The sequence below is a fragment of the Otolemur garnettii genome, unplaced genomic scaffold (genome assembly GCF_000181295.1).
Source record: "Otolemur garnettii isolate 467f Iridium unplaced genomic scaffold, OtoGar3 scaffold00025, whole genome shotgun sequence".
In the NCBI taxonomy this organism is placed as follows: Eukaryota; Metazoa; Chordata; class Mammalia; order Primates; family Galagidae; genus Otolemur; species Otolemur garnettii.
In genome coordinates, this window is record NW_003852420.1 from 17,268,704 (window position 1) to 17,290,637 (window position 21,934).

The 21,934-nt window shown below is 39.4% G+C and overlaps 1 protein-coding gene across 2 annotated transcripts in view; it reads right to left on the minus strand.

Annotated features, from left to right (window-relative positions):
• The window catches only part of LOC100962975 (ubiquinol-cytochrome-c reductase complex assembly factor 1), a 117,048-nt gene that overhangs the window by 67,197 nt on the left and 27,917 nt on the right, over window positions 1-21,934 (minus strand). For both annotated transcript variants that reach the window (XM_003788128.3, XM_023512183.1), the window contains exons 3-6: window positions 20,426-20,521; window positions 18,564-18,671; window positions 11,028-11,100; window positions 2,933-2,990 (exon numbers count right to left, since the gene is read on the minus strand). In XM_003788128.3, coding sequence (XP_003788176.1) covers window positions 2,933-2,990; window positions 11,028-11,100; window positions 18,564-18,671; window positions 20,426-20,521 — 335 coding nt within the window. The remainder of the gene's footprint in view (window positions 1-2,932; window positions 2,991-11,027; window positions 11,101-18,563; window positions 18,672-20,425; window positions 20,522-21,934) is intronic.

Genomic DNA, 21,934 nt, shown 5'->3' on the forward strand with positions numbered 1-21,934 from the left:
AGGTTGCTGTGAGCTGTGATGTCACAGCACTCTACCCAGGGGGACAGCTTGAGGCTCTGTCTCAAAAAAAAAAAAAAAAAAAAAAGGACTCCAGGTTTCTCATGTGAGCACAATGCCACTGGGCAAGACAGGGAGCAGAGGAGGAGGCCTGCTTTTATCAAGTCCACAGGAGGATGCTGGAGACAGTGCAGACAGCTGCCTCTCTCTGTACTCTTTCAGCAGCCACAGTCAATGCTAATTTGTTCAGCAAAGACAATGAGCACAGTCATTGCAGCTGCAAGCTCACATGAATACAAAACTGATAAAGAGTCTTCTAAGAACTAGAGTGTGTCCCAGCCCTACATCCTAATCCATAGAAAAACTGTGGCATGAGAAAAAGGAGACAGAATAAATGAAGCATCAATACTTTCTCCAAGAACTAACAGGATATGAGAAATTGTGTCTCCAGTCTGAGAGTCAACCATTATCCCTGGGAACTCAAGTAAGCATTCTGAAATGTCAGCTACCAGGGTATTTTTGTTTATTAGAAATTTGTCTTTTTTTTTGTTTTGGGGAAGAGGATTATTTCTACTTTTATGAGTGTTTTCTAAGCCTCCCCATCTCTCCCTCATACTACCACCTCCAATAAATATTTCATTCCTGATACCTCTAACAAGTCCACAGAATTCTGAAATTTTGGATTTGGCTATCCCTCGGTTATCCTCCTAGAGCATCAGGCTAAGAGAACAGGGACTAGAACATAGTTCCTCCACAGACTTGGGATGCATCTCTCCCTCGTCCTAATACCCTCTTTTCCTAAGACAAGACAGTTCTCTAGTTTCGCACTGCTCTACAAACCTGCCCCAGAAATATCAGACAGCTAGAGGCCCTCAAATACTTCATGGTTTTGTACATGTTCTGTATGCTGCTCCTGCTATTCCCTCAACCTGAAATGTCCTCCCTTTCTATGACAGAAATTCTCTTTATCCTTTTTGGTAGATCTCAGGTGTCACCTTTACCGCAGGGCCCCTCTTTATCCAACATACACCCCCACACACACACCAAATTCTGTTTTAGTTACGCTACTTTGTGCTTCCACAGCACCCACTTGTGCCTTGGACACAGCGTTTCTCTATCATCCATTCTAGGCAATTATACTTTATGTCTGTTTTCTACTAGACTAAATTTTTTGAAGGTACAGACCATGTCACATTATTCTCTTCAAAGCCCCATGGTTCTAAACAATGCCCCAATCCAGTAAGAGTTTCAAATTGAAAAGCTACTGATTCATTCCACCAAAGCCTGCATATCATCAGAACTAAGGAAGACCAAGCATTGATACGAAACAGACAGCCTCCCTTCCCCCTACCTAGCTGGGGGTGGTACATCCCATTCCTAAGAAATTAAACCAACTTCAGCAAGGCAGACTCAGCAGGCACACTTTGAAAACTTTAAAGAACTGCAAGTAGTTGCAAGGTTCTCCCAGCTGCTATTAGTCAGGTATTGACCTTGGGATGTGGTCACAGGGATTATGTATTTTATTTTGCCATCCACTCCCTCTAACACTCTGATACCTCTAGCTATATGGGCAATAAAGAGTCTTTCATACAAGCTCTGAATATTATCTTTCAGCTCCTCTGGGAACAGCCTAGCCTTCTCTCGACCCTCCCACCTTCCTAGTGAGTAATTCCATAGTGCCACCTCTGCAGTCTCCCCTCTTGAAAAAGTAATTTCCCCCCCAATATATCTAGCTTCCCTTCCTGAACCCTTTCCCTGACCTTCACCATTAAGACAATAGGACGGTAATGTGCCTTCTTAGCCAACTAAAAGACATGGCACATTTTGAAGAACTAACAGGAAGAATTAGCAAGGGTTTTGACCGTTGTAGCTTCCTCTGTGATCCTATAAGTACTGCTTACTCATATTTATTATAGAACTTAGCCATTCTTACTTATAATTGACCATTTCACATCTACCTTATTAGAGTGTGAGCTTCTTTAGAACTATCTCTACCAGCAAAGTACCTAAGACAGTGTGTGCACTCAATAAACTATTAGCTCAGAAAAAAACAGTATAAAATAAACTGTAGCCATAAGCCTGTTAGCCAAACTCAGTGACTATGTGAGTACAGAAGAAGAAACATTTCAGAGGTGATCAAAACCAAAACGTCTTTATATAGTAGTCAGTGCTGTGATGCAAAGGCTCAGCTCAAGGTAGACTCAAACAAGGGGCCTTTTGATGGGGCAGCCATTCCCCATGCCCCTCAGATGCTCACTATGGTCAAAGTAGTAAACTTAGTTCTCCAGAATTTACTTTCCCAAGATCTGGCAGTTCAATAAATACATTCCCCAGCCCCCACTTCAACAACTCTCCTATATCCTTCTGACCTTTAATACTGTGTAACATTAGATGAAAAATTGATTTTTTTGGCGACTTATTTCACAGCTGAAGAAAAAATATACTGTTTAAGGTGTTAAATATTTTTACATGCAACAAACCTGGCATGACTCTAACTCGTATACACACTTTAGAGGTACAGGCATAAATGTCAGTGCTATAATTTGTTATAGGTTTCTGATGACCAGCAAAGAAAATGACCACGGATTCTCACAATTCAAACCACTTTTACGTAAATGTGAACTTTTCCTAAAACAGCCAAGGGAGAGAACTTTCCATCCAAGCTCACAGAGTCTCTTACAGATACTGATAGCATTGTTCGCTGGGTTAGGCGTTCTTTGAAAAAAATCTTACAAATATTAGTTTATTTCTGGGCCTATGCTTTGACCTTTAATAAAAATGTGCTTCAAGACACCAGTTATTAAAATGAAAGGAACAGTTTTTAATGCCTGAACAACTGCCATTTCATATAATCAGCCCTGCTAAAGGCTATACCTTACAAGTCAGCAGTGTTTAAAAAAAATACATTTGGTGACTTCACCAATTGCTCACTTACCAGACATGAAGTAGCGTTATAAGAAACCATGAATTGAATGTATCGGGCATCTGACACCCTGGAAAATAACAATAAAGTATAAGTATGTGAAGGTTTAGAGGAGGCTATATATATATATATGTGTGTGTATATATATATGTACATATATATATATATATTTTTTTTTTTTAAGACAAAGTCTTACTTTGTCACCCTCAGTAGAGTGCCATGGCGCCATAGCTCACAGCAACCTCCAGCTCTTGGACTTAGGTAATTCCTTTGCCTCAGCCTCCTGAGTAGCTGGGACTACAGGCACCTGCCATTAACACCCGGCTATTTTTTTTTGCAGTTTGGCCAGGGTGCCGGGCTTGAACCCACCACCCTCGGTATATGGGGCCAGCTCCCTACTTACTGAGCCACAGGCACCGCCCCAGAGGCAATATATATTTTAAATATTAGTAGGAATTTGTTCAACTAAAATATATGGCAATTACAGTGCTCTCTGATTATGCTGTCACTATCAAGCCAGTGAACCTCAGAGCAATCCTGTGGCCTGAATGAGCACTGACTTGGGTCAGGATAGTCTTCTTGTTCCAGTCCTGTTACCACTCTGTTGTGTGACCATAGGCAAATCACTTCTCCTCTGAGTCTTAGTATTCTCACTTTGTATAATATAGATAGCCTCAGATGATCTCTATGGTTTTTTCCAACTTCTGTGTGATTTTATAATATTTTCTCTTCCTGGCTTGAATTCTGAAAAGCTAGGCAAACACCACCTTGCCTACCCCACTTTTGTGTCAGCTTTGTTCTGTAAGGCTCCACTGAGAAGTTTAAGTCTTTCTAGTGTCCTTTTCCTATTTTATTTCTTTAAGATGCTGTGAATCTAGGTATGCTGAATGATTGCCCAAAAGAAATGGCCAGGAGAAAAAAGTGGAGCTCTAGGGAGCTGTGGCTGAATAAAAAAGCAGACCAAATCCAATGAAAGGGCATTCATCACCCCCAAAATGACAAAACTGGGAAGGATGTCTCCTTGGTTTCAGATCCTACAAATTAGGTCTATACTCAGATACCCAAGCCTCTCAATTCCCAGATCCCAAGAAATGCCTCTCGGCCAGGCATAGTGGCTCACACCTTGTATCCCAGCACTTCGGAGGCTGAGGTGGGAGGATCACTTGAAACAAGGAGTTTGAGACCAGACTGAGCAAGAGTGATGCCCCGTCTCTACGAAAAACAAAATAGCATGGTGGCTAGCGCGTGTAGTCCTAGATACTCAGGAGGTTGAGGCATGAGGATTGGTTGAGTTCAGAAGTTCAAGGTAGTGAGCTATGACCTGCCATTGAACTTCAGCCTGAGTGACAGAGTAAGATTCTATTTCAAAAAAAAAAAGAAGAAGAAGAAAAGAAAGAAAGAAGAGAGGAAAAAGGAGAATGAGGAAAGGAAAGGAAAGAAAAATGCCTCTGGCTAGATAAGGGGCAGATTAAATGTACCCTCTTATTTATTACATGTCAGAGAGAAAAAGCTAGAGCAAGATGAATAAAGGGTGGCGCCTGTGGCTCAGTGGGTAGGGCACCACCCCCATATACCAATGATGGCAGATTCAAACCTGGCCCCAGCCAAACTGCAACAAAAAAATAACCAGGCATTGTGGTGGACGCCTGTAGTCCTAGCTACTTGGGAGGCTGAGAATCACCTAAGCCCAGGAGTTAGAGATTGCTGTGAGCTATGACGCCACAGCACTCTACTGAGGGCAACAAAGTGAAATCTGTCTCTAAAAAAAAAAGAGGAAGAAAAAAGAGAATCAATGGGGAATTTGGGTCCTTCTGGTAGAATATGTCTTTTGGAGCAATGACTTAAGAAAGAAGGTTTATCCCCTGCCTTTCAGCTATCAGTGAGGTACACAATGTACTGAATGATAACAACCTGGGATCACTAGGAGATAAAACACAAGGCAGGACTCCTTTGAGCTATACTAATAGCACCAATAATTATAAAGAGCTGTAATTCATCATGGGCTTACTGTGTACCAGACATTTGAACAGGTGCTTTTACATGCATTAACTCAGTGGCTCCTCCCCCAAATCCTATGAGGTAGGCATTGATATTATTCCCATCAATAGGAGAGAAGACTGACTCTTAGAGAGATCAAGACAATTGTTGCTGAAGGTCACACAGCTATGAAATGAGACACCTAGGATCAAATTCAGATCTGCTTAATTCCAGACACAACGTTGGTAATCACTAGTCTAACTGCTTCTTTCAGACTAATATCAGAAACTAACACACACACTAAGCCATCCTATATGCCAGGTCCACTGCTAGTCATCTACATTATTTCACTTAATCTTCACTTTAACCTGGAAAGAAGTATTATAATCATCATTGTAGAGATGAAGAAACAGACTCAAAAAGGCTAAGTAACTTGCAGGCAGCCACAATTAACAAGCTAGTGGCAGGGCTGGGTTTGAAGCCAGGTCTGTCACAAAGTGACACCAAAATACTCTAGTGAGCTTACTAGGAGGTGCCCAGCAGCTGTCAAGTGGACTTCCTCTCAGAGCCCAGCAAGAGGGAGAAGGCTGGCCTGGCCAGCCATACAGCTATTAAGACACATGCCATCTGAGAATGGGCCAACACCCTCCGCCTAGAACGAGAATAGCCCTGAGAAACTCTCAAGCCCAGATCTAAAGTTGGGTCTTTTTTGGATGCTAGAACAAAACATTAAGAAGAAAAGTTTTCTTGGAAGTTTGTCTTTCAATCTGGAAAATGAAATTTGGCTGCTTCTAAAGGACAATCTGTTCAATTGCTACCTCTACATCAAAGATTCTCAGCAGCCTCCAGGAGCCTTTCCAATTTTCTCAAAGGGAATCAGTTCTTAAACTGGAAAGCACGGGCTGACAGAGAGGCCAGCAGCTGGACGTGGGTCACAATTTCCTCTTCTGGGGGTTACCTCAGGGCTGAGGATGGGAAAAGACTTGGCACATGATTGAGCCCCTATACCCAATGGGGTCTCTAAAAAGTAAGACCAATGCATGATAACTGTGAGCACCTCAAAAATGCAGCAGATTCTTTAGCTCAATGAAATGTATTTAAACCTTCAAAGTTAAAACCTGTTAGACTCTTTTCCCATAATCACACTTTTGGTCCAATTCACATTCAGCTTTATTTTCTGAAGCTAGGCACTTTCTGAATAATTACTGTCATATTGGGTATACTGGGTAATATTTATATAGTTGTTGATGTAACGCAGGGTCAGAATGCCTGATTCAAAACCCTGACTCTACCTCTAACTGACTACATGGTTACTTTGCCTCCAAGCACCTTGTTTTCTTCTTTACAATGGGAAGAACAAGGTAGCCTAATTTGTAAGATTTTTGTGAGGATTCAATGAGATAAGGCCTATAAAATGTTTAGCAAAATGGTTAATATTTAATAGTACTCAATATTTTCTGTTACTGTTTTTCAACGAATTATTTAAATAATAACATTTAAATTTTCTCTAACAAACCTCACTAATTATTTAAGATTATGTCAATAAAGTGACAAACCTCAACCACTGACTCAGAACTTACTCATTACCAAGTCTTTTCTTTTCTAAGCTCTCTAGGCACTAAAAGTTAAAGACAAAGCAGTCTGTAGACAACAGATGCACTTAAACACAAGCTTTACTGACTGGCCACCTCTCTTCAAAGTGCTCTTCATAGCACAAATGGTCACCAAAAGACCATCGTCAAAGCGCTGCACGCTCATGTACGGCATGCTCATTTATGACAAGAGACATCAGGAGAAGCAGCAGTAGGCTTCTAAGATACCTTACCACTCAGAATCCCCCATACCGAGCTGTCTGGATCTAACCCTTTGAACACTTCAGCTCTGAGGATGATAGAAAGTCTGTAACTTTGGCATTTTATGGGTACCTATTCAAGAGGCTAATGGACATTACTGTTTACTCACAAAGACTAAGTAAACAACTTATTCATAAACATTCTTCATGAAATAGCACCAGCCTCACTTTTACTAGGCGTGGGGTGAGTAAGTATAACACTAGCCAGCTATCTGAGGTTCTATCCTTTGAAAACTGAATTCTAGGCCAGGTGAGGTGGCTTACACCTATAATCTCAGCACTCTGGAAGGCTGAGGCAGGAGGATCACCTGAGGTCTGGAGTTTTGGGACCAGCCTGAGCAAAACAAGACCCCATCTCTACTAAAAATAGAAAAATTAGCTGGACATGGTAGTGTGGGCCTGGAGTTCCAGCTACTTTAGAGGCTGAGGAAGAAGGATTGTTTGAGCCCAAGATTGTTTGAGGTTGCTCTGAGCTAGGCTGACACCATGGCATTCTAGCCTGGGCAACAGAGACTCTGTCTCAAAAACAAAACAAAACAAAACAAAACACTGAATTCTCAGGACTCTAAAAGTTAGTGTCTAAAATACCAAAAATCCAAGTAAACAGTGACCACTTTAAAAGTCTAATCTTTTTTTTTTTTTTTTGAGACAGAGCCTCAAGCTGTCCCCCTGGGTAGAGTGCCGTGGCATCACAGCTCACAGCAACCTCCAACTCCTGGGCTCAAGTGAGTCTTCTGCCTCAGCCTCCCAAGTAGCTGGGACCACAGGCACCCGCCACAACGCCCGGCTATTTTTTGGTTGCAGCCGTCATTGTTGTTTTGGCGGGCCTGGGCTGGATTCAAACCCGCCACCTTAGGTGTATGTAGTTGGCACCTTACCCACTTGAGCCACAGGTGCTAAGCCTAAAGGTACAATCTTAAGAAAACATATATCTATTACTTGATTTCAAACTTGTCTAGCCGTCTTTTTAGAATCCAAAGCCACAAGAAAGTCACATCATTTTATAGATATTTTTAATCGTCTGCCTCTAGATGGTACGTTCTACATTTGCTCCCTTTTTATTCACCAGCCACCGTTGAGAACTACTTTAGTTTGATTTTAAAACTTAATCTGCCCACAAACAACAAAGTTGGGCTACAATGGAACATAATACAAATTAACATGCTATAGGTCTTAAAGGGAAATTCTCAAATTGAGTCTTAGGAAACCTTAAGTAAGAGTGGTGCCATTGAATATTTCACTGGCTCCCTAGGTAACTACTTCAAAGACAAAGCTAGGACAAAGCCCACAGAGATGTATATGCTCTAGTAGGTATATACATTATTTTCCAATAGCAATTGAATATCTCATAGAGGCAGTTCTCATTTAAATATAACACAATACAAAAAATTTTAAGATGAATTACAATTTCTAATTTGTAATTAGATTCATTCACAGGCAAAATGTTACAATGGAAAAAAAAATCTCTGGATTTTTTTTTTTTTTTGAGACAGAGCCTCAAGCTATCTTCCTGGGTATAGTACTATGGCATCATAGCTCACAGCAACCTCCAACTCCTGGGCTAAAGTGAGTCTCCTGCCTCAGCCTCCCAAGTAGCTGGGACTACAGGCACCCGGCACAACACCCAGATATTTTTTGGTAGCAGTCGTCACTGTTGTTTTGGCGGGTCCAGGCTGGATTTGAACCCGCCACCTTAGGTGTATGTGGCTGGTGCCTTAGCCACTTGAGCCACAGGTGCGGAGCCTAAACATCCTTTCAAAATATAATAAATTTCTGAGCTACTTATTGAATTAAATATTAAATAGATGTCTGAGGGTAAGGTTTTAAAAAGGTCTGATGAAAAATACTTAGACATGGGGCAGAGCCTGTGGCTCCAAGGAATAGAGTGCTGGCCCCATATGCCGGAGATGGTGGATTCAAACCCAGCCCTGGCAAAAAAAAAAAAAAAAAAAAAAAAAATACTTAGACATGAATTCAAGAAAACACTTAATCAAGAAAACACTTAAGAAAAAAGACAGCTTCTAATATTAATAGTTTCATCTGTGGCTCGGCGCCTGGGGCTCAAGCAGCTCAGGCAGCAGCCACATATACCTAAGGTGGCGGGTTCGAATCCAGCCCAGGCCACCAAACAACAATGACAGCTGCAACCAAAATAAATAGCCAGGCGTTGTGGCGGGCACCTGTGGTCCCAGCTACTTGGGAGGCTGAGGCAGGAGACTCGCTTGAGCCCAGGAGTTGGAGGTTGCTGTGAGCTGTGGTGCCATGGCACTCTGCCCAGGGGGATAGCTTGAGGCTCTGTCTCAAAAAAAAAAAAAAAAAAAATAGTTTCATCTGCTAGAGGAAGGATATTTTCTCGTTGTGGACTAATTTCTCTTAAAATGAGAAATGTTAGAAGTTAACAAAGAAGCAAGAAAGTTTTCCTTCCTGGCTATGAATAAATAAGAAATAAAAAGCAGACACTAAATTGGAATTACAATTTAGTACGGTATTTTAACTTTCTAATGTCAATCTGCTGAGATGGTAAAATAAACGAAACAACCTGTGTTTGATTTTTTAAAACCAAAATAGTAATTAAATAACCAAAACTGCATCGAGCTTTCTTCATTGTTGTTAACAAAATTTTATATAAATATTTGCTGTCAGAGAAAAATGTCAAGTGTAGGCTTAACGCCCTAGCTCAGTGAGTAGGGAGCCTGCCACATACACCAAAGTTGGCAGGTTTGAGCCTGGCCCAGGCCAGCTAAACAACAATGACAACAGCAACAAAAAAATAGCTGGGCATTGTGGTGGGCCCCTGCAGTCCCAGCTACTTCGGAGGCTGAAGCAAGAGTTTGAGGTTGCTGAGAGCTGTGATACCAGGGCACTCTACCGAGGGCAACATAGTTAACACTGTCTCAAAAACAAAACAAAACAAATGTATACAGTTAGGTGTTAGTTGCTTTTTGTTCTTTGTTTGTTTAAGACACAGTCTCATTCTCTAACTCATATTCTAACCCTGAGGTTATAGTGCATAACTGTATAACAGGTTACAGTGCATACAGTGCATAAGAGTTTGAGCAAAAGCCTCAAACTCTTCGGCTCAAGCAATCCTTCTGCCTCAGCCTCCAGAATAGCTGGGACTACAGGCACCCATCACAATGCCTGGCTAATTTTTTCTATTTTTAATAGAGACAAGGTTCTTGCTCTTGCTCTTACTCAGGCTAGTCTTCTTGCTTCAGCCTCCCAGAGTGCTAGGATTACAGGCATGAGCCACCAAGCCCAGCCACTATGAATACTTTTACATAAAAAGATGTATTTATAGATAAGGAGAATGCTATTGTCAAATTACTAGACAAATTTTTAAGTTTTCTGTAAAACTGGCAAAATGTTTTATTTATAGGATCGTTTTGGTCTTTATTAAAAGAGAAAAACAGCCAGGTGAAGTAGCATGGGCCTGTTGTCTCAGCTACCTGGGAGGCTGAGGCAGAAACATCACTTGAGCCTAGGTGTTTGAGGCCAGCCTAGGCAACACAGTAAAACTCTGTCTCTTAAAAAAAAAAAAAAAAATGCTTTTTTTTTGGCTGGATGCCTGTAGCAGTGGTTATGGCGCCAACCACATACAACAAGGGTGGTAGGCTCAAACCCAGTCCAGGCCAGCTAAACAATAATGACAAGTACAACAAAAAAATAGCTGGCCACTGTGACAGGCACCTGTGGTTCCAGCTACTTGGGAGGCTGAGGCAAGAGAATCGCTTAAGCCCAAGAGTTTGAGGTTGCTGTGAGCTGTGATGCCACAACACTCTACTGAGGGTGACACAGTGAGACTCCGTCTAAAAAAAAAGAAAAAAATTTTTTTTTTTTGGTTGGTCGAGCATGCTGGCTCCTGCCCCTAATCCAGCACTCTGGGAGGCCAAGGTGGGTTGACTGCCTGAGCTCACAGGTTGGAGACCAGCCTGAGAAAGAGCATCTCAAGACCCTCATCTCTAAAAATCTCAAGACCCCCATCTCTAAAAATAGCCAGGCATTGTGATAGGCGTGTGAAGTCCCAGCTACTCAGGAGGCTGAGACAAGAGAATCACTTGACCCCAAGAGTTTGTGGTTGCTGTGACAAAGTGAGACTCTGTCTCAAAAAAAAAAAAAAATTTTTTTTTAATTTAAAAAAGGGAGAAAAATAGTTTATATTACACGCTTTGTGCAAGAAAATTGTTTCAGTAGTAACTTAAAAAACTATTAAGACACAATGATAAAAATGAAAGATAGACTGATTTTCCTTTTCAAAAGTGTCAAATGTTAACTTACTTAGAAAGAATTCCTCGAAGTCAGTTTTCTCCACACAGCTAGTATACATGCGCAGGGCCGCAATCTTAATCTTCTAGACAAAGAGAATAAAAAACCAAACTCAAGATATGACCAGTGGATATTCTAGTGCCATTAGACATGGATTGCAGAATCTCATATTTCTTCAACTAAAATGAAATGTCCAAACCTGTGTTTAGGCAACTTATTTAAAACAATATAAATATTTTTTCTTTTCTTAGAGCGAGCCATTCATACAGACTTTATACAAGACTTTTCACATTTTAGGATTTTAGCATGATAATTTTTAAAAAGTTTTTCCAATATTTAAGTGAAATCTCTCCTTTAACTCAAAATCACTTCAGCATATTTGAGCCTCTAAATCACTGTTTGGTATTATCTTTATAATCTGAAACCCTTTATATTAAAAAATTACCCATTCTTCTGACCAAAATCAAACAAATTCTGACAAAATCACTCAACTCTTTAATTCGTGTTCAGAGGTACAACTATTTATTCCTTAAATCTCTGGGAGGGGGTGTCTTTTTTCCTATGTTTTCTTTAGTTTTATAGTTTGCTAATTAATAGAACACTATACACAGAAATTAGGGTTTCTGATGAATGTAAAATTTAGTAGAAAGATTAATTAATCTTTTATTATTCCTCAAAGCACTAAGAATTCTCTTAGGATCTTGATACAAGTGGTGGTTTTAGTTTATTCACAGAGCAGTACACTGAAGATTTATATATTTAACTGTATGTAAATTGTGCCTTAATAAAAACAAATCTAAAATTAAATTCTTAAGAGCTGAATTATAGGTCTAAAGACTAACTCAGTGTGGGTGGAACAGATTTTTTCAAAACATTTCATTAAGGATATAAATAAAAAAAATTAGCACATCAACAAAAGGCTTATAGAAGCTTATTTTGTCTTAAAATAACAGGGACAGTTACAAACTCAAATATGCACAGACTAAAAAAAATATGCACAGATTGAAAAGGACATAGCAACTAAAGAAAAGCCAATCAAAACATTATTATCAAAGTTACCAAGGATAAACTATACCCAATATTATACAATGTTCATATTTTTCTACATTTTCTCTACAGTAAAAAAAAAAAAAGAAAAATTAAAAAACAGTGTCTCTGATGGGAAGAAATACCCAGCACAAATTAAGAAAGGATTATGTCTCTGATGGTAAATATGATTTTGTGGGTTTTTCTGAAGTATGCCACATTTCCAAAGGTTTTAGTCTAAAGCTCAGAAAGGATAGAAGGGAAAACAGAATATACCATAACAAAAGGAAATGTCATCTGCCTATCTGGGGAGTAAATCAGCATTGAAAGCACACATTTAAACAAAAGTCATGGTCAAACAAAAGAAAAGTAAATTAGGCCACCAGGGTTGAGATCTATAATCTTAGCACTCCAGATTGAGCTCAGAATTTCAGCCTGAGCAAGACTGAGATACCCATCTCTACTAAAAATAGAAAAAATTAGTCAAGGCATGGTAGTAAGTGGAATCTGTAGTCCCAGCTATTTGAGAGGCTGAGGCAGGAGGATTGCTTGAACTCAGGAGTTTGAGATTGCAGTGAGCTATGATAACACCACTGCACCTTGTCTCAAAAAAAAAAAAGTAAAGTAAACCTAAAAGCAAGTAGAAAGAATATGGTATTGTTAAGAGCAGAAATCAATAAAATTAAAAACAGAAAAATAATACAGGTTGGCGCCTGTGGCTCAGTGGGTAGGGCGCCGGCCCCATATACTGCGGGTGGCAGGTTCAAACCCAGCCCCAGCCAAACTGCAACTAAAAAAATAGCCAGGTATTGTGGCAGGTGCCTGTAGTCCCAGCTACTCAGGAGGCTGGGGCAAGAGAATCGCCTAAGCCCAGGAATTGGAGGTTGCTATGAGCTGTGTGAACCATGGCACTCCACTGAGCATGAAATAGTGAGACTCTGTCTCTACAAAAGACAAAAAAGAAAAAGAATACAGAAAATCAAAGAAGCCAAAGCTGGGCTTTAGAAATGTCAATAAAACCGATGATCTCTATAGACTGATCAAGAAAAAATAAACAATCAACAGAGATGATACAAATTAATATCTGGAATCAGAGAGAGGACATCATTACATATTAAGACATTAATAGGATAATATGGAAATATTATGAACAGCTTTAGGCCAATGAAAGTGATTACTTAGATGAAATGGATAAACTTCTTTTTTTTTTTTTTTTTTAAAGACAGAGCTTCAAGCTGTCCCCCTGGGTAGAGTGCTGTGGCATCACAGCTCACAACAACCTCAAACTCCTGGGCTCAAGTGATTCTCCTACCTCTGCCTCCCAAGTAGCTGGGACCACAGGTGCTCGCCATAACACCCGGCTATTTTTTGGTTGCAGCCATCATTGTTGTTTGGTGGCCCAGGCTGGATTCGAACCTTGATAAACTTCTCAAACTACCGGCTTGGCACCTGTGGCTCAAGCAGCTAAGGCGCCAGCCACATACACCTAAGGTGGCGGGTTCGAATCCAGCCTGGCCCGCCAAAAACAACAATGACAGCTGCAACCAAAAAATAGCTGGGCGTTGTGGCGGGCGCCTGTGGTCCCAGCTACTTGGGAGGCTGAGGCAGGAGACTCGCTTAAGCCCAGGAGTTGGAGGTTGCTGTGAGCTGTGATGCCAGAGACTCTACCCAGGGGGATAGCTTGAGGCTCTGTCCCAAAAAAACAAAAACAAAAACAAAAAAAGACTCAAACTACCAAAGCTCACTAGAATTAAAAAATAACATATAAAAAATAACATAGTCTTGTATCTACTAAAGAAATTGGATTTGTAGTTAGAAACCTTTCTACAATGCAAACTCCACGTCCAGATGACAGCAGTAGAGAATTCTACCAAACATCTAAAGAAATGATACCAAATCTACACAAACTCAAACTCTGCCAGAAAACAAGAGGAAAGAACAATATCCTGATATCAAAACTAATGTCATCAGAAGAGAACAAAACTCCAGAACCATAGCCCTCATGATCATCCTTAACAAAATTAACAAAATGAATCCATCAATAGTTCCAAAAGACAAGTGATCAAATGGATAAATCCCATGATCAAGTGGGATTTATCTCAGGACTGCAAGGTTGATTCAACACTGGCAAGTCAATCGGTATAATTTACTATATCAGCAAACAAAAAAAAAAAAGTCACCTGTTTTAACTTTGTTAACACCTGCAGTTCTTGGAAGTATCTGACCACAGATCACATCTTGGGAAGCATTTGTCTGTACCCTCACCCAACTAATGATAGCCTAAAGATATCATTACTATAATGCTTTGGCCTTAACAGGCCTATTCCTATCCTTGAGATGGGGAGTTTAGGAGATCTGTCCTAGCTCTTCAGTTCATCCAATAATCTACTGAGTACTGAGTACATGATGCTACTGAGTACATAATTCTGTGCCTGGCACTGATCTAGACATTGAGATTAGAGCAGTAAATAGTCAAACATCCCTGCCCTCATGGAATTTATGCCCAGTTTGACTACAGACAAATTTGTAATTTTAATTAAAACTTATAGCCCAGTTTGACTATAGACAAATTTGTAATTTTAATTAAAACTCCTAATCACCTTTTTCTTGATCTTTTTTTTTAACCTTAGAATTTCCTTCAGTCTCCTATATATAAAATCTTCTCAGGTTCGTAATTAATCACCCTGCCTAAAGAAAGACTTGCCTCCAAGGTCTAAGTCTTTCATTGAGAAGGAAGCTTTCCCCACAACATGTTCATGAAAAAGCATTCATTACAAATAATGAAGATTTCACCAGATTGGCCAGTGTATTTATACAGTGCTCATGCTGTGGCAATCAGGAGCATTTTATAGTTCTTCACTTTTCCTGCAGCAAAGCCAAACTTTTATACTTTGGTGAGCCATTTTCCTGGACAAATCTCTAAAGCAAGTCCCTGAAGACCATCACTCAAGGCCTGGAAATAACAACTGGAGGAAAGAACCTTTTTAAGAATTGTGAGTTAATATAAGTTAAGGAGGTAGGTGGACTAAATTTCCAACCAGTCAATACAAGTTGTTCTGGTCCTTGGATGACTTCATGTCTATTTCACTCTAACTTTGGAAGACTTCATCAGTCTACTTGAGTAAAATAAGAATACCTTAAACAGCTTTAGGAAACGAAAATCTGCTCTCTCCATAATTGATGCTTTTTGTACCATCTTACAAGATGAAAAGTGAATCTCGTAAAATGTTTGCACTAACAACTAAGAGAGCTGGAAGGGAATTCTTAGCTATTTGAACCTTCTATTCTATACTGGAATTTATTCTAAAATAAATTCTTTTTTTTTCTTTTCTTCTTTTATTAAATCATAGCTGTGTACATTAATGCAATCATGGGAGTACAATGTGCTAGTTTTACACACAATCTGACATGCTTTCATCAAACTGGTCAACAAAGCCTTCACGGCATTTTCTTAGTTATTGTGTTAAGACATTTATATTCTACACCTATCTACACAGCATTCTTGACTTAACAGTTAACCATCTGGGCCCATGTTCTTGTAAGACTACCTATCCCACTAGAGGACAATTTTTGTTCTTAGATTTTTGTTTTAGTCAACTTAAACCTGTTTCATGTAACATTCATTAAACATTATTCTGCCCACTAGAATACCTCAGATTAAGTCTCATCATTTTTTTTCACATTTGCCCCCTGAGAAATACTATCATGTCTTCCCATTTCCAGGCTAAGCATCCTATTTCCTTCAATCATTCTTTAGTCAACACAGGTTCTGAAGCGTACATAAGGCTTATTGCCCACCTTTGAATACATTGTAGTTTGTCATTGTCAACTATTGTCATTGTCAATGGTTACTTTCTGGCTTAATGACAATATGGAAAGTAAGTATTCTATGGCATGTGGTTGAATTTGATAAATTGTCCTTATCTTACCTAATATTGTGCTAGGTAAATATGATGAAGGCCTAGAATGGTGGCTAATGCCTGTAATCCTAGCACTCTAGGAGACTAAGGCAGAAAGATTACTTGAGTTCAGGAGTTCAAGACCAGCCTGAGAAAGAGCAAGAGCCCATCGCTACTAAAAATGGAAAAATTAGCCAGGCGTCATGACATTTCTATGGTCCCAGCTACTCGGGAGGATAAGGCAGGAAGACTCCTTGAGCCCAGGAGTTTGAAGTTGCCATTAGCTATGATGATGCCACTGCACTCTACCCATTGTGTACCTCTTGGTCACAAGGGAACTAAGAAAAATCAGAGGCTAACTTAAGTTAAAAGAGTGAAGGAATTTTCCTGATGATTTAGTAATACTCCAAATGGTAGCCAATTATCCCTCTGGAATCATAAAAAGCAAACTAGACAAAGCATATGGTAGCAACCAAGTGGAACCAATCATCAAGAAATGAACAAAACAATAAATTTTTCTTTTTTTCTGCTCTTATTTCCCTCTTCTTTTAATTTCTTATTTTCAAACAAAACACATATTTTAAGTTTTTAAGTCCAAATGCCATAATCATAACCTTTTCTTTTTAAGAAAAGGGGGAACATATTCTGGTTAATTACATTACCAAATATATCAACAATTATCAAATGTCAATGAATTAACACATAAAAAATATAATTTTCATGAACATAATTACTATTTCTTTGGTGATTAAGAAGGCATGTCTTGGCCAGGCGCCCATGCCTATAATCCCAGCACTTGGGAGGCTGAGGCAGGTGGACTGCCTGAGCTCACAGGTTCAAGACCAACCTGAACCAGAGCAAGATCCCTGTCTCTAAGAAATAGCCAGGCATTGTGGCCGGCGCCTGTAGTCCCAGCTACCTGGGAGGCTAAGGCAAGAGGATCACTTGAACCCAAGAGTTTGAAGTTGCTGTGAGCTAAGACGCCATAGCATTCTACCAAGGATGACCAAGTAAGACTCTGTCTCAAAAAAAAAAAAAAAAAAAAAAAAAAAAAGGTATGTCTTAACCTTGAAGTCTCAAGAACATCATTATTACTTAGTATTCTTTCTATACTTTTCAAAGCCTCTTAAAAACAAAGTACTTGTAGGATCACTGTTCACGTTTCAGAATCCATGTAGAACATTATAGAGAAAAGCCTATATTTGTTGTAATGAGAACTGTTAAGAAGGGAATCAGACATCACAAAAGAAAAACATGCACACAAATATAAGTCCATATTAAAATGGAAATTCTAATTTGACCTTAACTTCCTTACTTGGTCATTTTGAGCAAAACATGATATTTTCCAGAAAATCCTCCCTACTGCTTTGTCATTGGCTTGCTCTGATTTAAAACTTATAACTGATTGGATTTACCCAATATTCTAGAAATCTTGAAAGGCATTAAAAGGCATTTCTGCCATAGTGATAGAGAAAAAATGGCAATTCAACCTGAGTATCCCCCATCAGAAACACATGGAACAGAAGAGTTTGGGTTTCAGATTTTTTCAGATTTTAGAATATTTGCATTATACACATTGAGCAACACAAATCCAAAAACCTGAGATCCAAAATCCTTCAACAAGTATTTACTTTGAGTTCATGCTGGCACTCAAATCCTTTCAGATTTTGAAGCATTTAGTATTTTAGATTTTCAGATTTGGGATGTTCAATCCAAATCTAGAAGATAAGTAAGCTGGGAACTACAGCACTGCTAATACTTTGTTTCTTTAATTAAGTAATGCAGAGTAGACATTCATTCATTTACAACTCCTACTATATAAGAGATATGATGCACACATGCTACAAGAGTTGACTAGGAGGCTCGGCACCTGTGGCTCAATCGGCTAAGGCGCCAGCCACATACACCCAAGGTGGCGGGTTCGAATCCCCAGCCCAGGCCCGCCAAACAACAATGATGGCTGCAACCAAAAAATGGCCAGGCGTTGTGGCGGGCGCCTGTAGTCCCAGCTACTTGGGAGGCTGAGGCAGGAGACTCGCTTGAGCCCAGGAGTTGGAGGTTGCTGTGAGCATGATGCCATGGCACTCTACCCAAGGGGATAGCTTGAGGCTCCGTCTCAAAAAAAAAAAAAAAAAAAAAAAAAAAAAAAAAAAGAGTTGACTAGGAATGACACAACTAACAAATATCTCTACAATACATTGTGGGCTTAATTAGTTAATAAAAAGAAAATTAGTAAAATTTTAGTGAAAATTATTTATAAATTCAGATTCATCAGAGAGTAATGCTTCCTTAAGAAGGCTGCCTATTAGAATCTTTGATCCATCTGGCCCCCCAAGAAGTCATTTATGTGGCATACCACATAGCAAGGGCCAGAAAGCCCAGCTTTATTGCCATGCCTGCTACTGTGTGATATTTCCAAGGAATCAGGCTGAGGGACTATTTCAGCCACACATGCTGTATACATTTAACTTGGAAACAGCAGGGAGAGGACAAGATATTTTGAAGAAGTTCTCAAAATAATGCATGAATTTCATAAAAAAGTAAAACAGAAGCTTTTAAAATTTTCTATAAGGAACAGAAAGCACAAAGCCCAAAAGGAAAAATAAGAACTTAAAAGACTTACCCATTTACTGTATTTCAAAGGTCCTGTGAATCCCATGGCTTCTATTATCTTTGTGAGGGCACCAACCTTCTCCTCAACAGGCTGTGGGGAATCCTTGGTAGTAGGAAGCTAATTAACCAAAGAGAAAGAAACCAAAATTATTTCTAAAATTTCTTTTGAAATAGAATGCTTGTGTTCCTTATTAGGTCTGAGTGTGATTTTATTGCTTATATTTTTTTCTTTCACCAAGAATTTTTAATTTTCATTTTTTAAAGCGGCTTATCAAACTCAGTGAAAACACATTTGCTCTGGGAAGCTAAGGTGGGTAAATCACCTGAGCTCAGGAGTTCAAGACCAGCCGGAGCAAGAGCAAGACCCTATTTCTACTAAAAATAGAAAAACTCACTGCTCGTTGTGGCAGGCGCTTTTTGTCCCAGCTACTCAGGAGGCTGACACAAGAGCATCATTTGAGCCCAGGAGTTTGAACCCTAAGGCGAATGAGTGAGACTCTGTCTCAAAAAAAACACACACACACACATATACAAAAACATATTTGGAAATGTACTAATAATAGATGTCTTCTAAATTTCAGAACACAATGTACCCACCTCACTGACCATATGTCTATGAACCCTTATCTAGGAAATGACAGATTCAAGAGATAATAAAAGTTCTACCAGAAAGAGTACTCTTTTTCTTTTCTTTTTTTTTTTTTTTTTTGAGGCAGGTTACACTCTATCCCCCAGGCTAGAGTGCCGTGGTATCATCATAGCTCACAGCAACCTCAACTCCTGGGCTCAGGTGATCCTATTGCCTCACCCTCCCAAGTAGCTAGGACTACAGGCACCTACCACCATGCCCAGCTAATTTTTCTATTTTTAGTAGAGACAAGGTCTTACTCTTGCTCAGGCTGGTCTTTGACTCCTGTGTTCGAATAATCCTCCCACCTTAGCCTCCCAGAGTTCTAGGATTATAGGCATAAGCCACCAGAACTTTCCTAAAAAGAGTACTCTTCAAAAGAATCTTGATTCCATCGCCTGAAGAACAATTCTGAGAAGTGGAACATTCTGTTTATTGATATAACAACAAAAAGAAAGTAAACTATTATCTGAAAGCAGTCAAAAGTCATTCAAAATCACAATCAACCAAAGTAAACACTGCATGTTTTTAAACTCTCCTACTCTTTTTTTTTTTTTAGAGATAGAGTCTCACTTTGTCACCCTTGGTAGAGTGCAGTGGCATCACAGCTCACAGCAACCTCCAGCTCTTGGGCTTAGGCGATTCTCTTGCCTCAGCCTCCCAAGTAGCTGGGACTATAGGAACCTACTACAACGCCCAGCTATTTTTTTGCTGCAGTTTGACTGGGGTCGAGTTTGAACCCTCCACCCTCGGTATATGGGGCCAGTGCCCTATCCACTGAGCCACAGGCACCACCCTCTGCTACTCTTTAGTACAGGTATAATAAATTGTATTAATTACTACAGAAGATAGGAGCCATACAGTTTGCAAACAAATTCCAAGAAAAACCTATTCTAATTTAAGCCTCTCCAAATGAAGGGATGTCATCTAAGCAATAAGAAATTCTCTAAAAGTTAAATATTACTATATTTTAACATGTAAAAATTCCATTAAGACTTTTCCCTCTTAAATGTTTTCTAGGCAAGACAATACAATGGAATACACAGGACATAGGTTCGGAAAGCTTAGGTTAAAATATTCATTGCTCTGTCACTTACCATCTTTATGATCTTGGGCAAGTCACTCCACCTCCCTGAGGCTCACCTTCTACATTCAACAAAACTCTTTGCCTTAATTTTATTCAGCTCCAAAAAATAACTATGTGAGAGGACTCTATAAACATAAAAGATGCTAATAATTCTCACCTTATTTGTGGTGTGATATTTCCTACTCGGATGTATGTCTATTCCAAGAATCTGTTCTGATCCCTCATAGGCTTGGGACTGGCTCATCTGGGGCCACTGGGGGATAAAAACACAGATGTAAGCAACATTAAGCATTCACTTAGAAGGTTTATCTAAGCAGAGCTGCTTCAAAGTAAAGACTATAGTACAGGATCTTTCCAACCTCATTAAGCCCAATTCCTGGAGATCTGATCACCAAAAGAACCCAAGATTAACACCTCAAATGGTGTTTGGCACCTGATAAATGCTCAATGAATACTTGAAGAATAAAAGAATTTGGTCCTGGAAACTTAGAACTAAATCAAATCAACTCTTGGAAGCAGAACTGTGATAAATACCTATTTAAACATGGACAGCAGGAAAAAAAACAAAGACTCATCTCTCAATTTTAAGTTTAAAACTTGCTTTTGCCACCTATAAGTTTGATGACCATGAACAACTTACTAAAATTCAGTTGTAGTAAGGATTAAAGGTGATAATGTAAGTAATGTGCCTTTCACAAAATACATACTCAATATTCAATCAACAACATCATCATTATTGTCATTCACACTGCAATTGTCTTCCTTGTTTATATTCACATTACATTTGAAAGCAATTTGGCAATGTTATAGCCATTATTTATAATTATTATGTGTCAGATATTATGCTAAAATGCCTTACATCTATTTCCTTAATCTTCACCACAACTGTATTGGGTTAGTATTATTATAATCAAGAATACCACATATGGCCAGGCATGGTGGCTTACACCTATAATCCTAGCACTCTGGGAGGCTGAGGCAGGTGGATTACTTGAGTTCAAAACCTGCCTGAGCAAGAACAAGACCCTGTCTCTACTAAAAAAAAAACAGAATAGAATAGAAAAACTGAGGCAAGAGGATTGCCCAAGAGTTGGAGGTTGCTATCAGCTACGATGATGCATGCCATGGCACTCTACCCAGGGAAACAGCTTGAGACACTGTCTCAGAAATAACGATAATATTAATAATATACACTGTTTAAAAAATAAATTCCTAAAGAGAAAAACTGCATGCAAAAGATCCTCATTGTATCATTACTCACTACTCACAAGAGTGAAAACTGGAAGGGCAGAAAGGGGGAAAAATAAATATTTAGGCTCAGCGCCTGTGGCTCAGTGGCTAGGGCGACTGGCCACATACACCAGAGCTGGCGGGTTTGTATCCAGCCCCAGCCTGCCAAACAACAGTGACAACTACAAACAAAAAATAGCCAGGCATTGTAGCGGGTGCCTGTAGTCCCAGCTACTTGGGAGGCTGAGGCAAGAGAATAGCTTAAGCCCAAGAGTTTGAGGCTGCTGTGAGCTGTGACACCATAACACTCTACCGAGGGTGATATAGTGAGACTCTGTCTCAAAAAAAAAAAAAAAAAGAATTAAAGAAAGAAAGAAAGATTTAATTTAGAGAGAAAGAGAGAAGGAGGTAAAAAAATAAATAAATAAATGAAGGA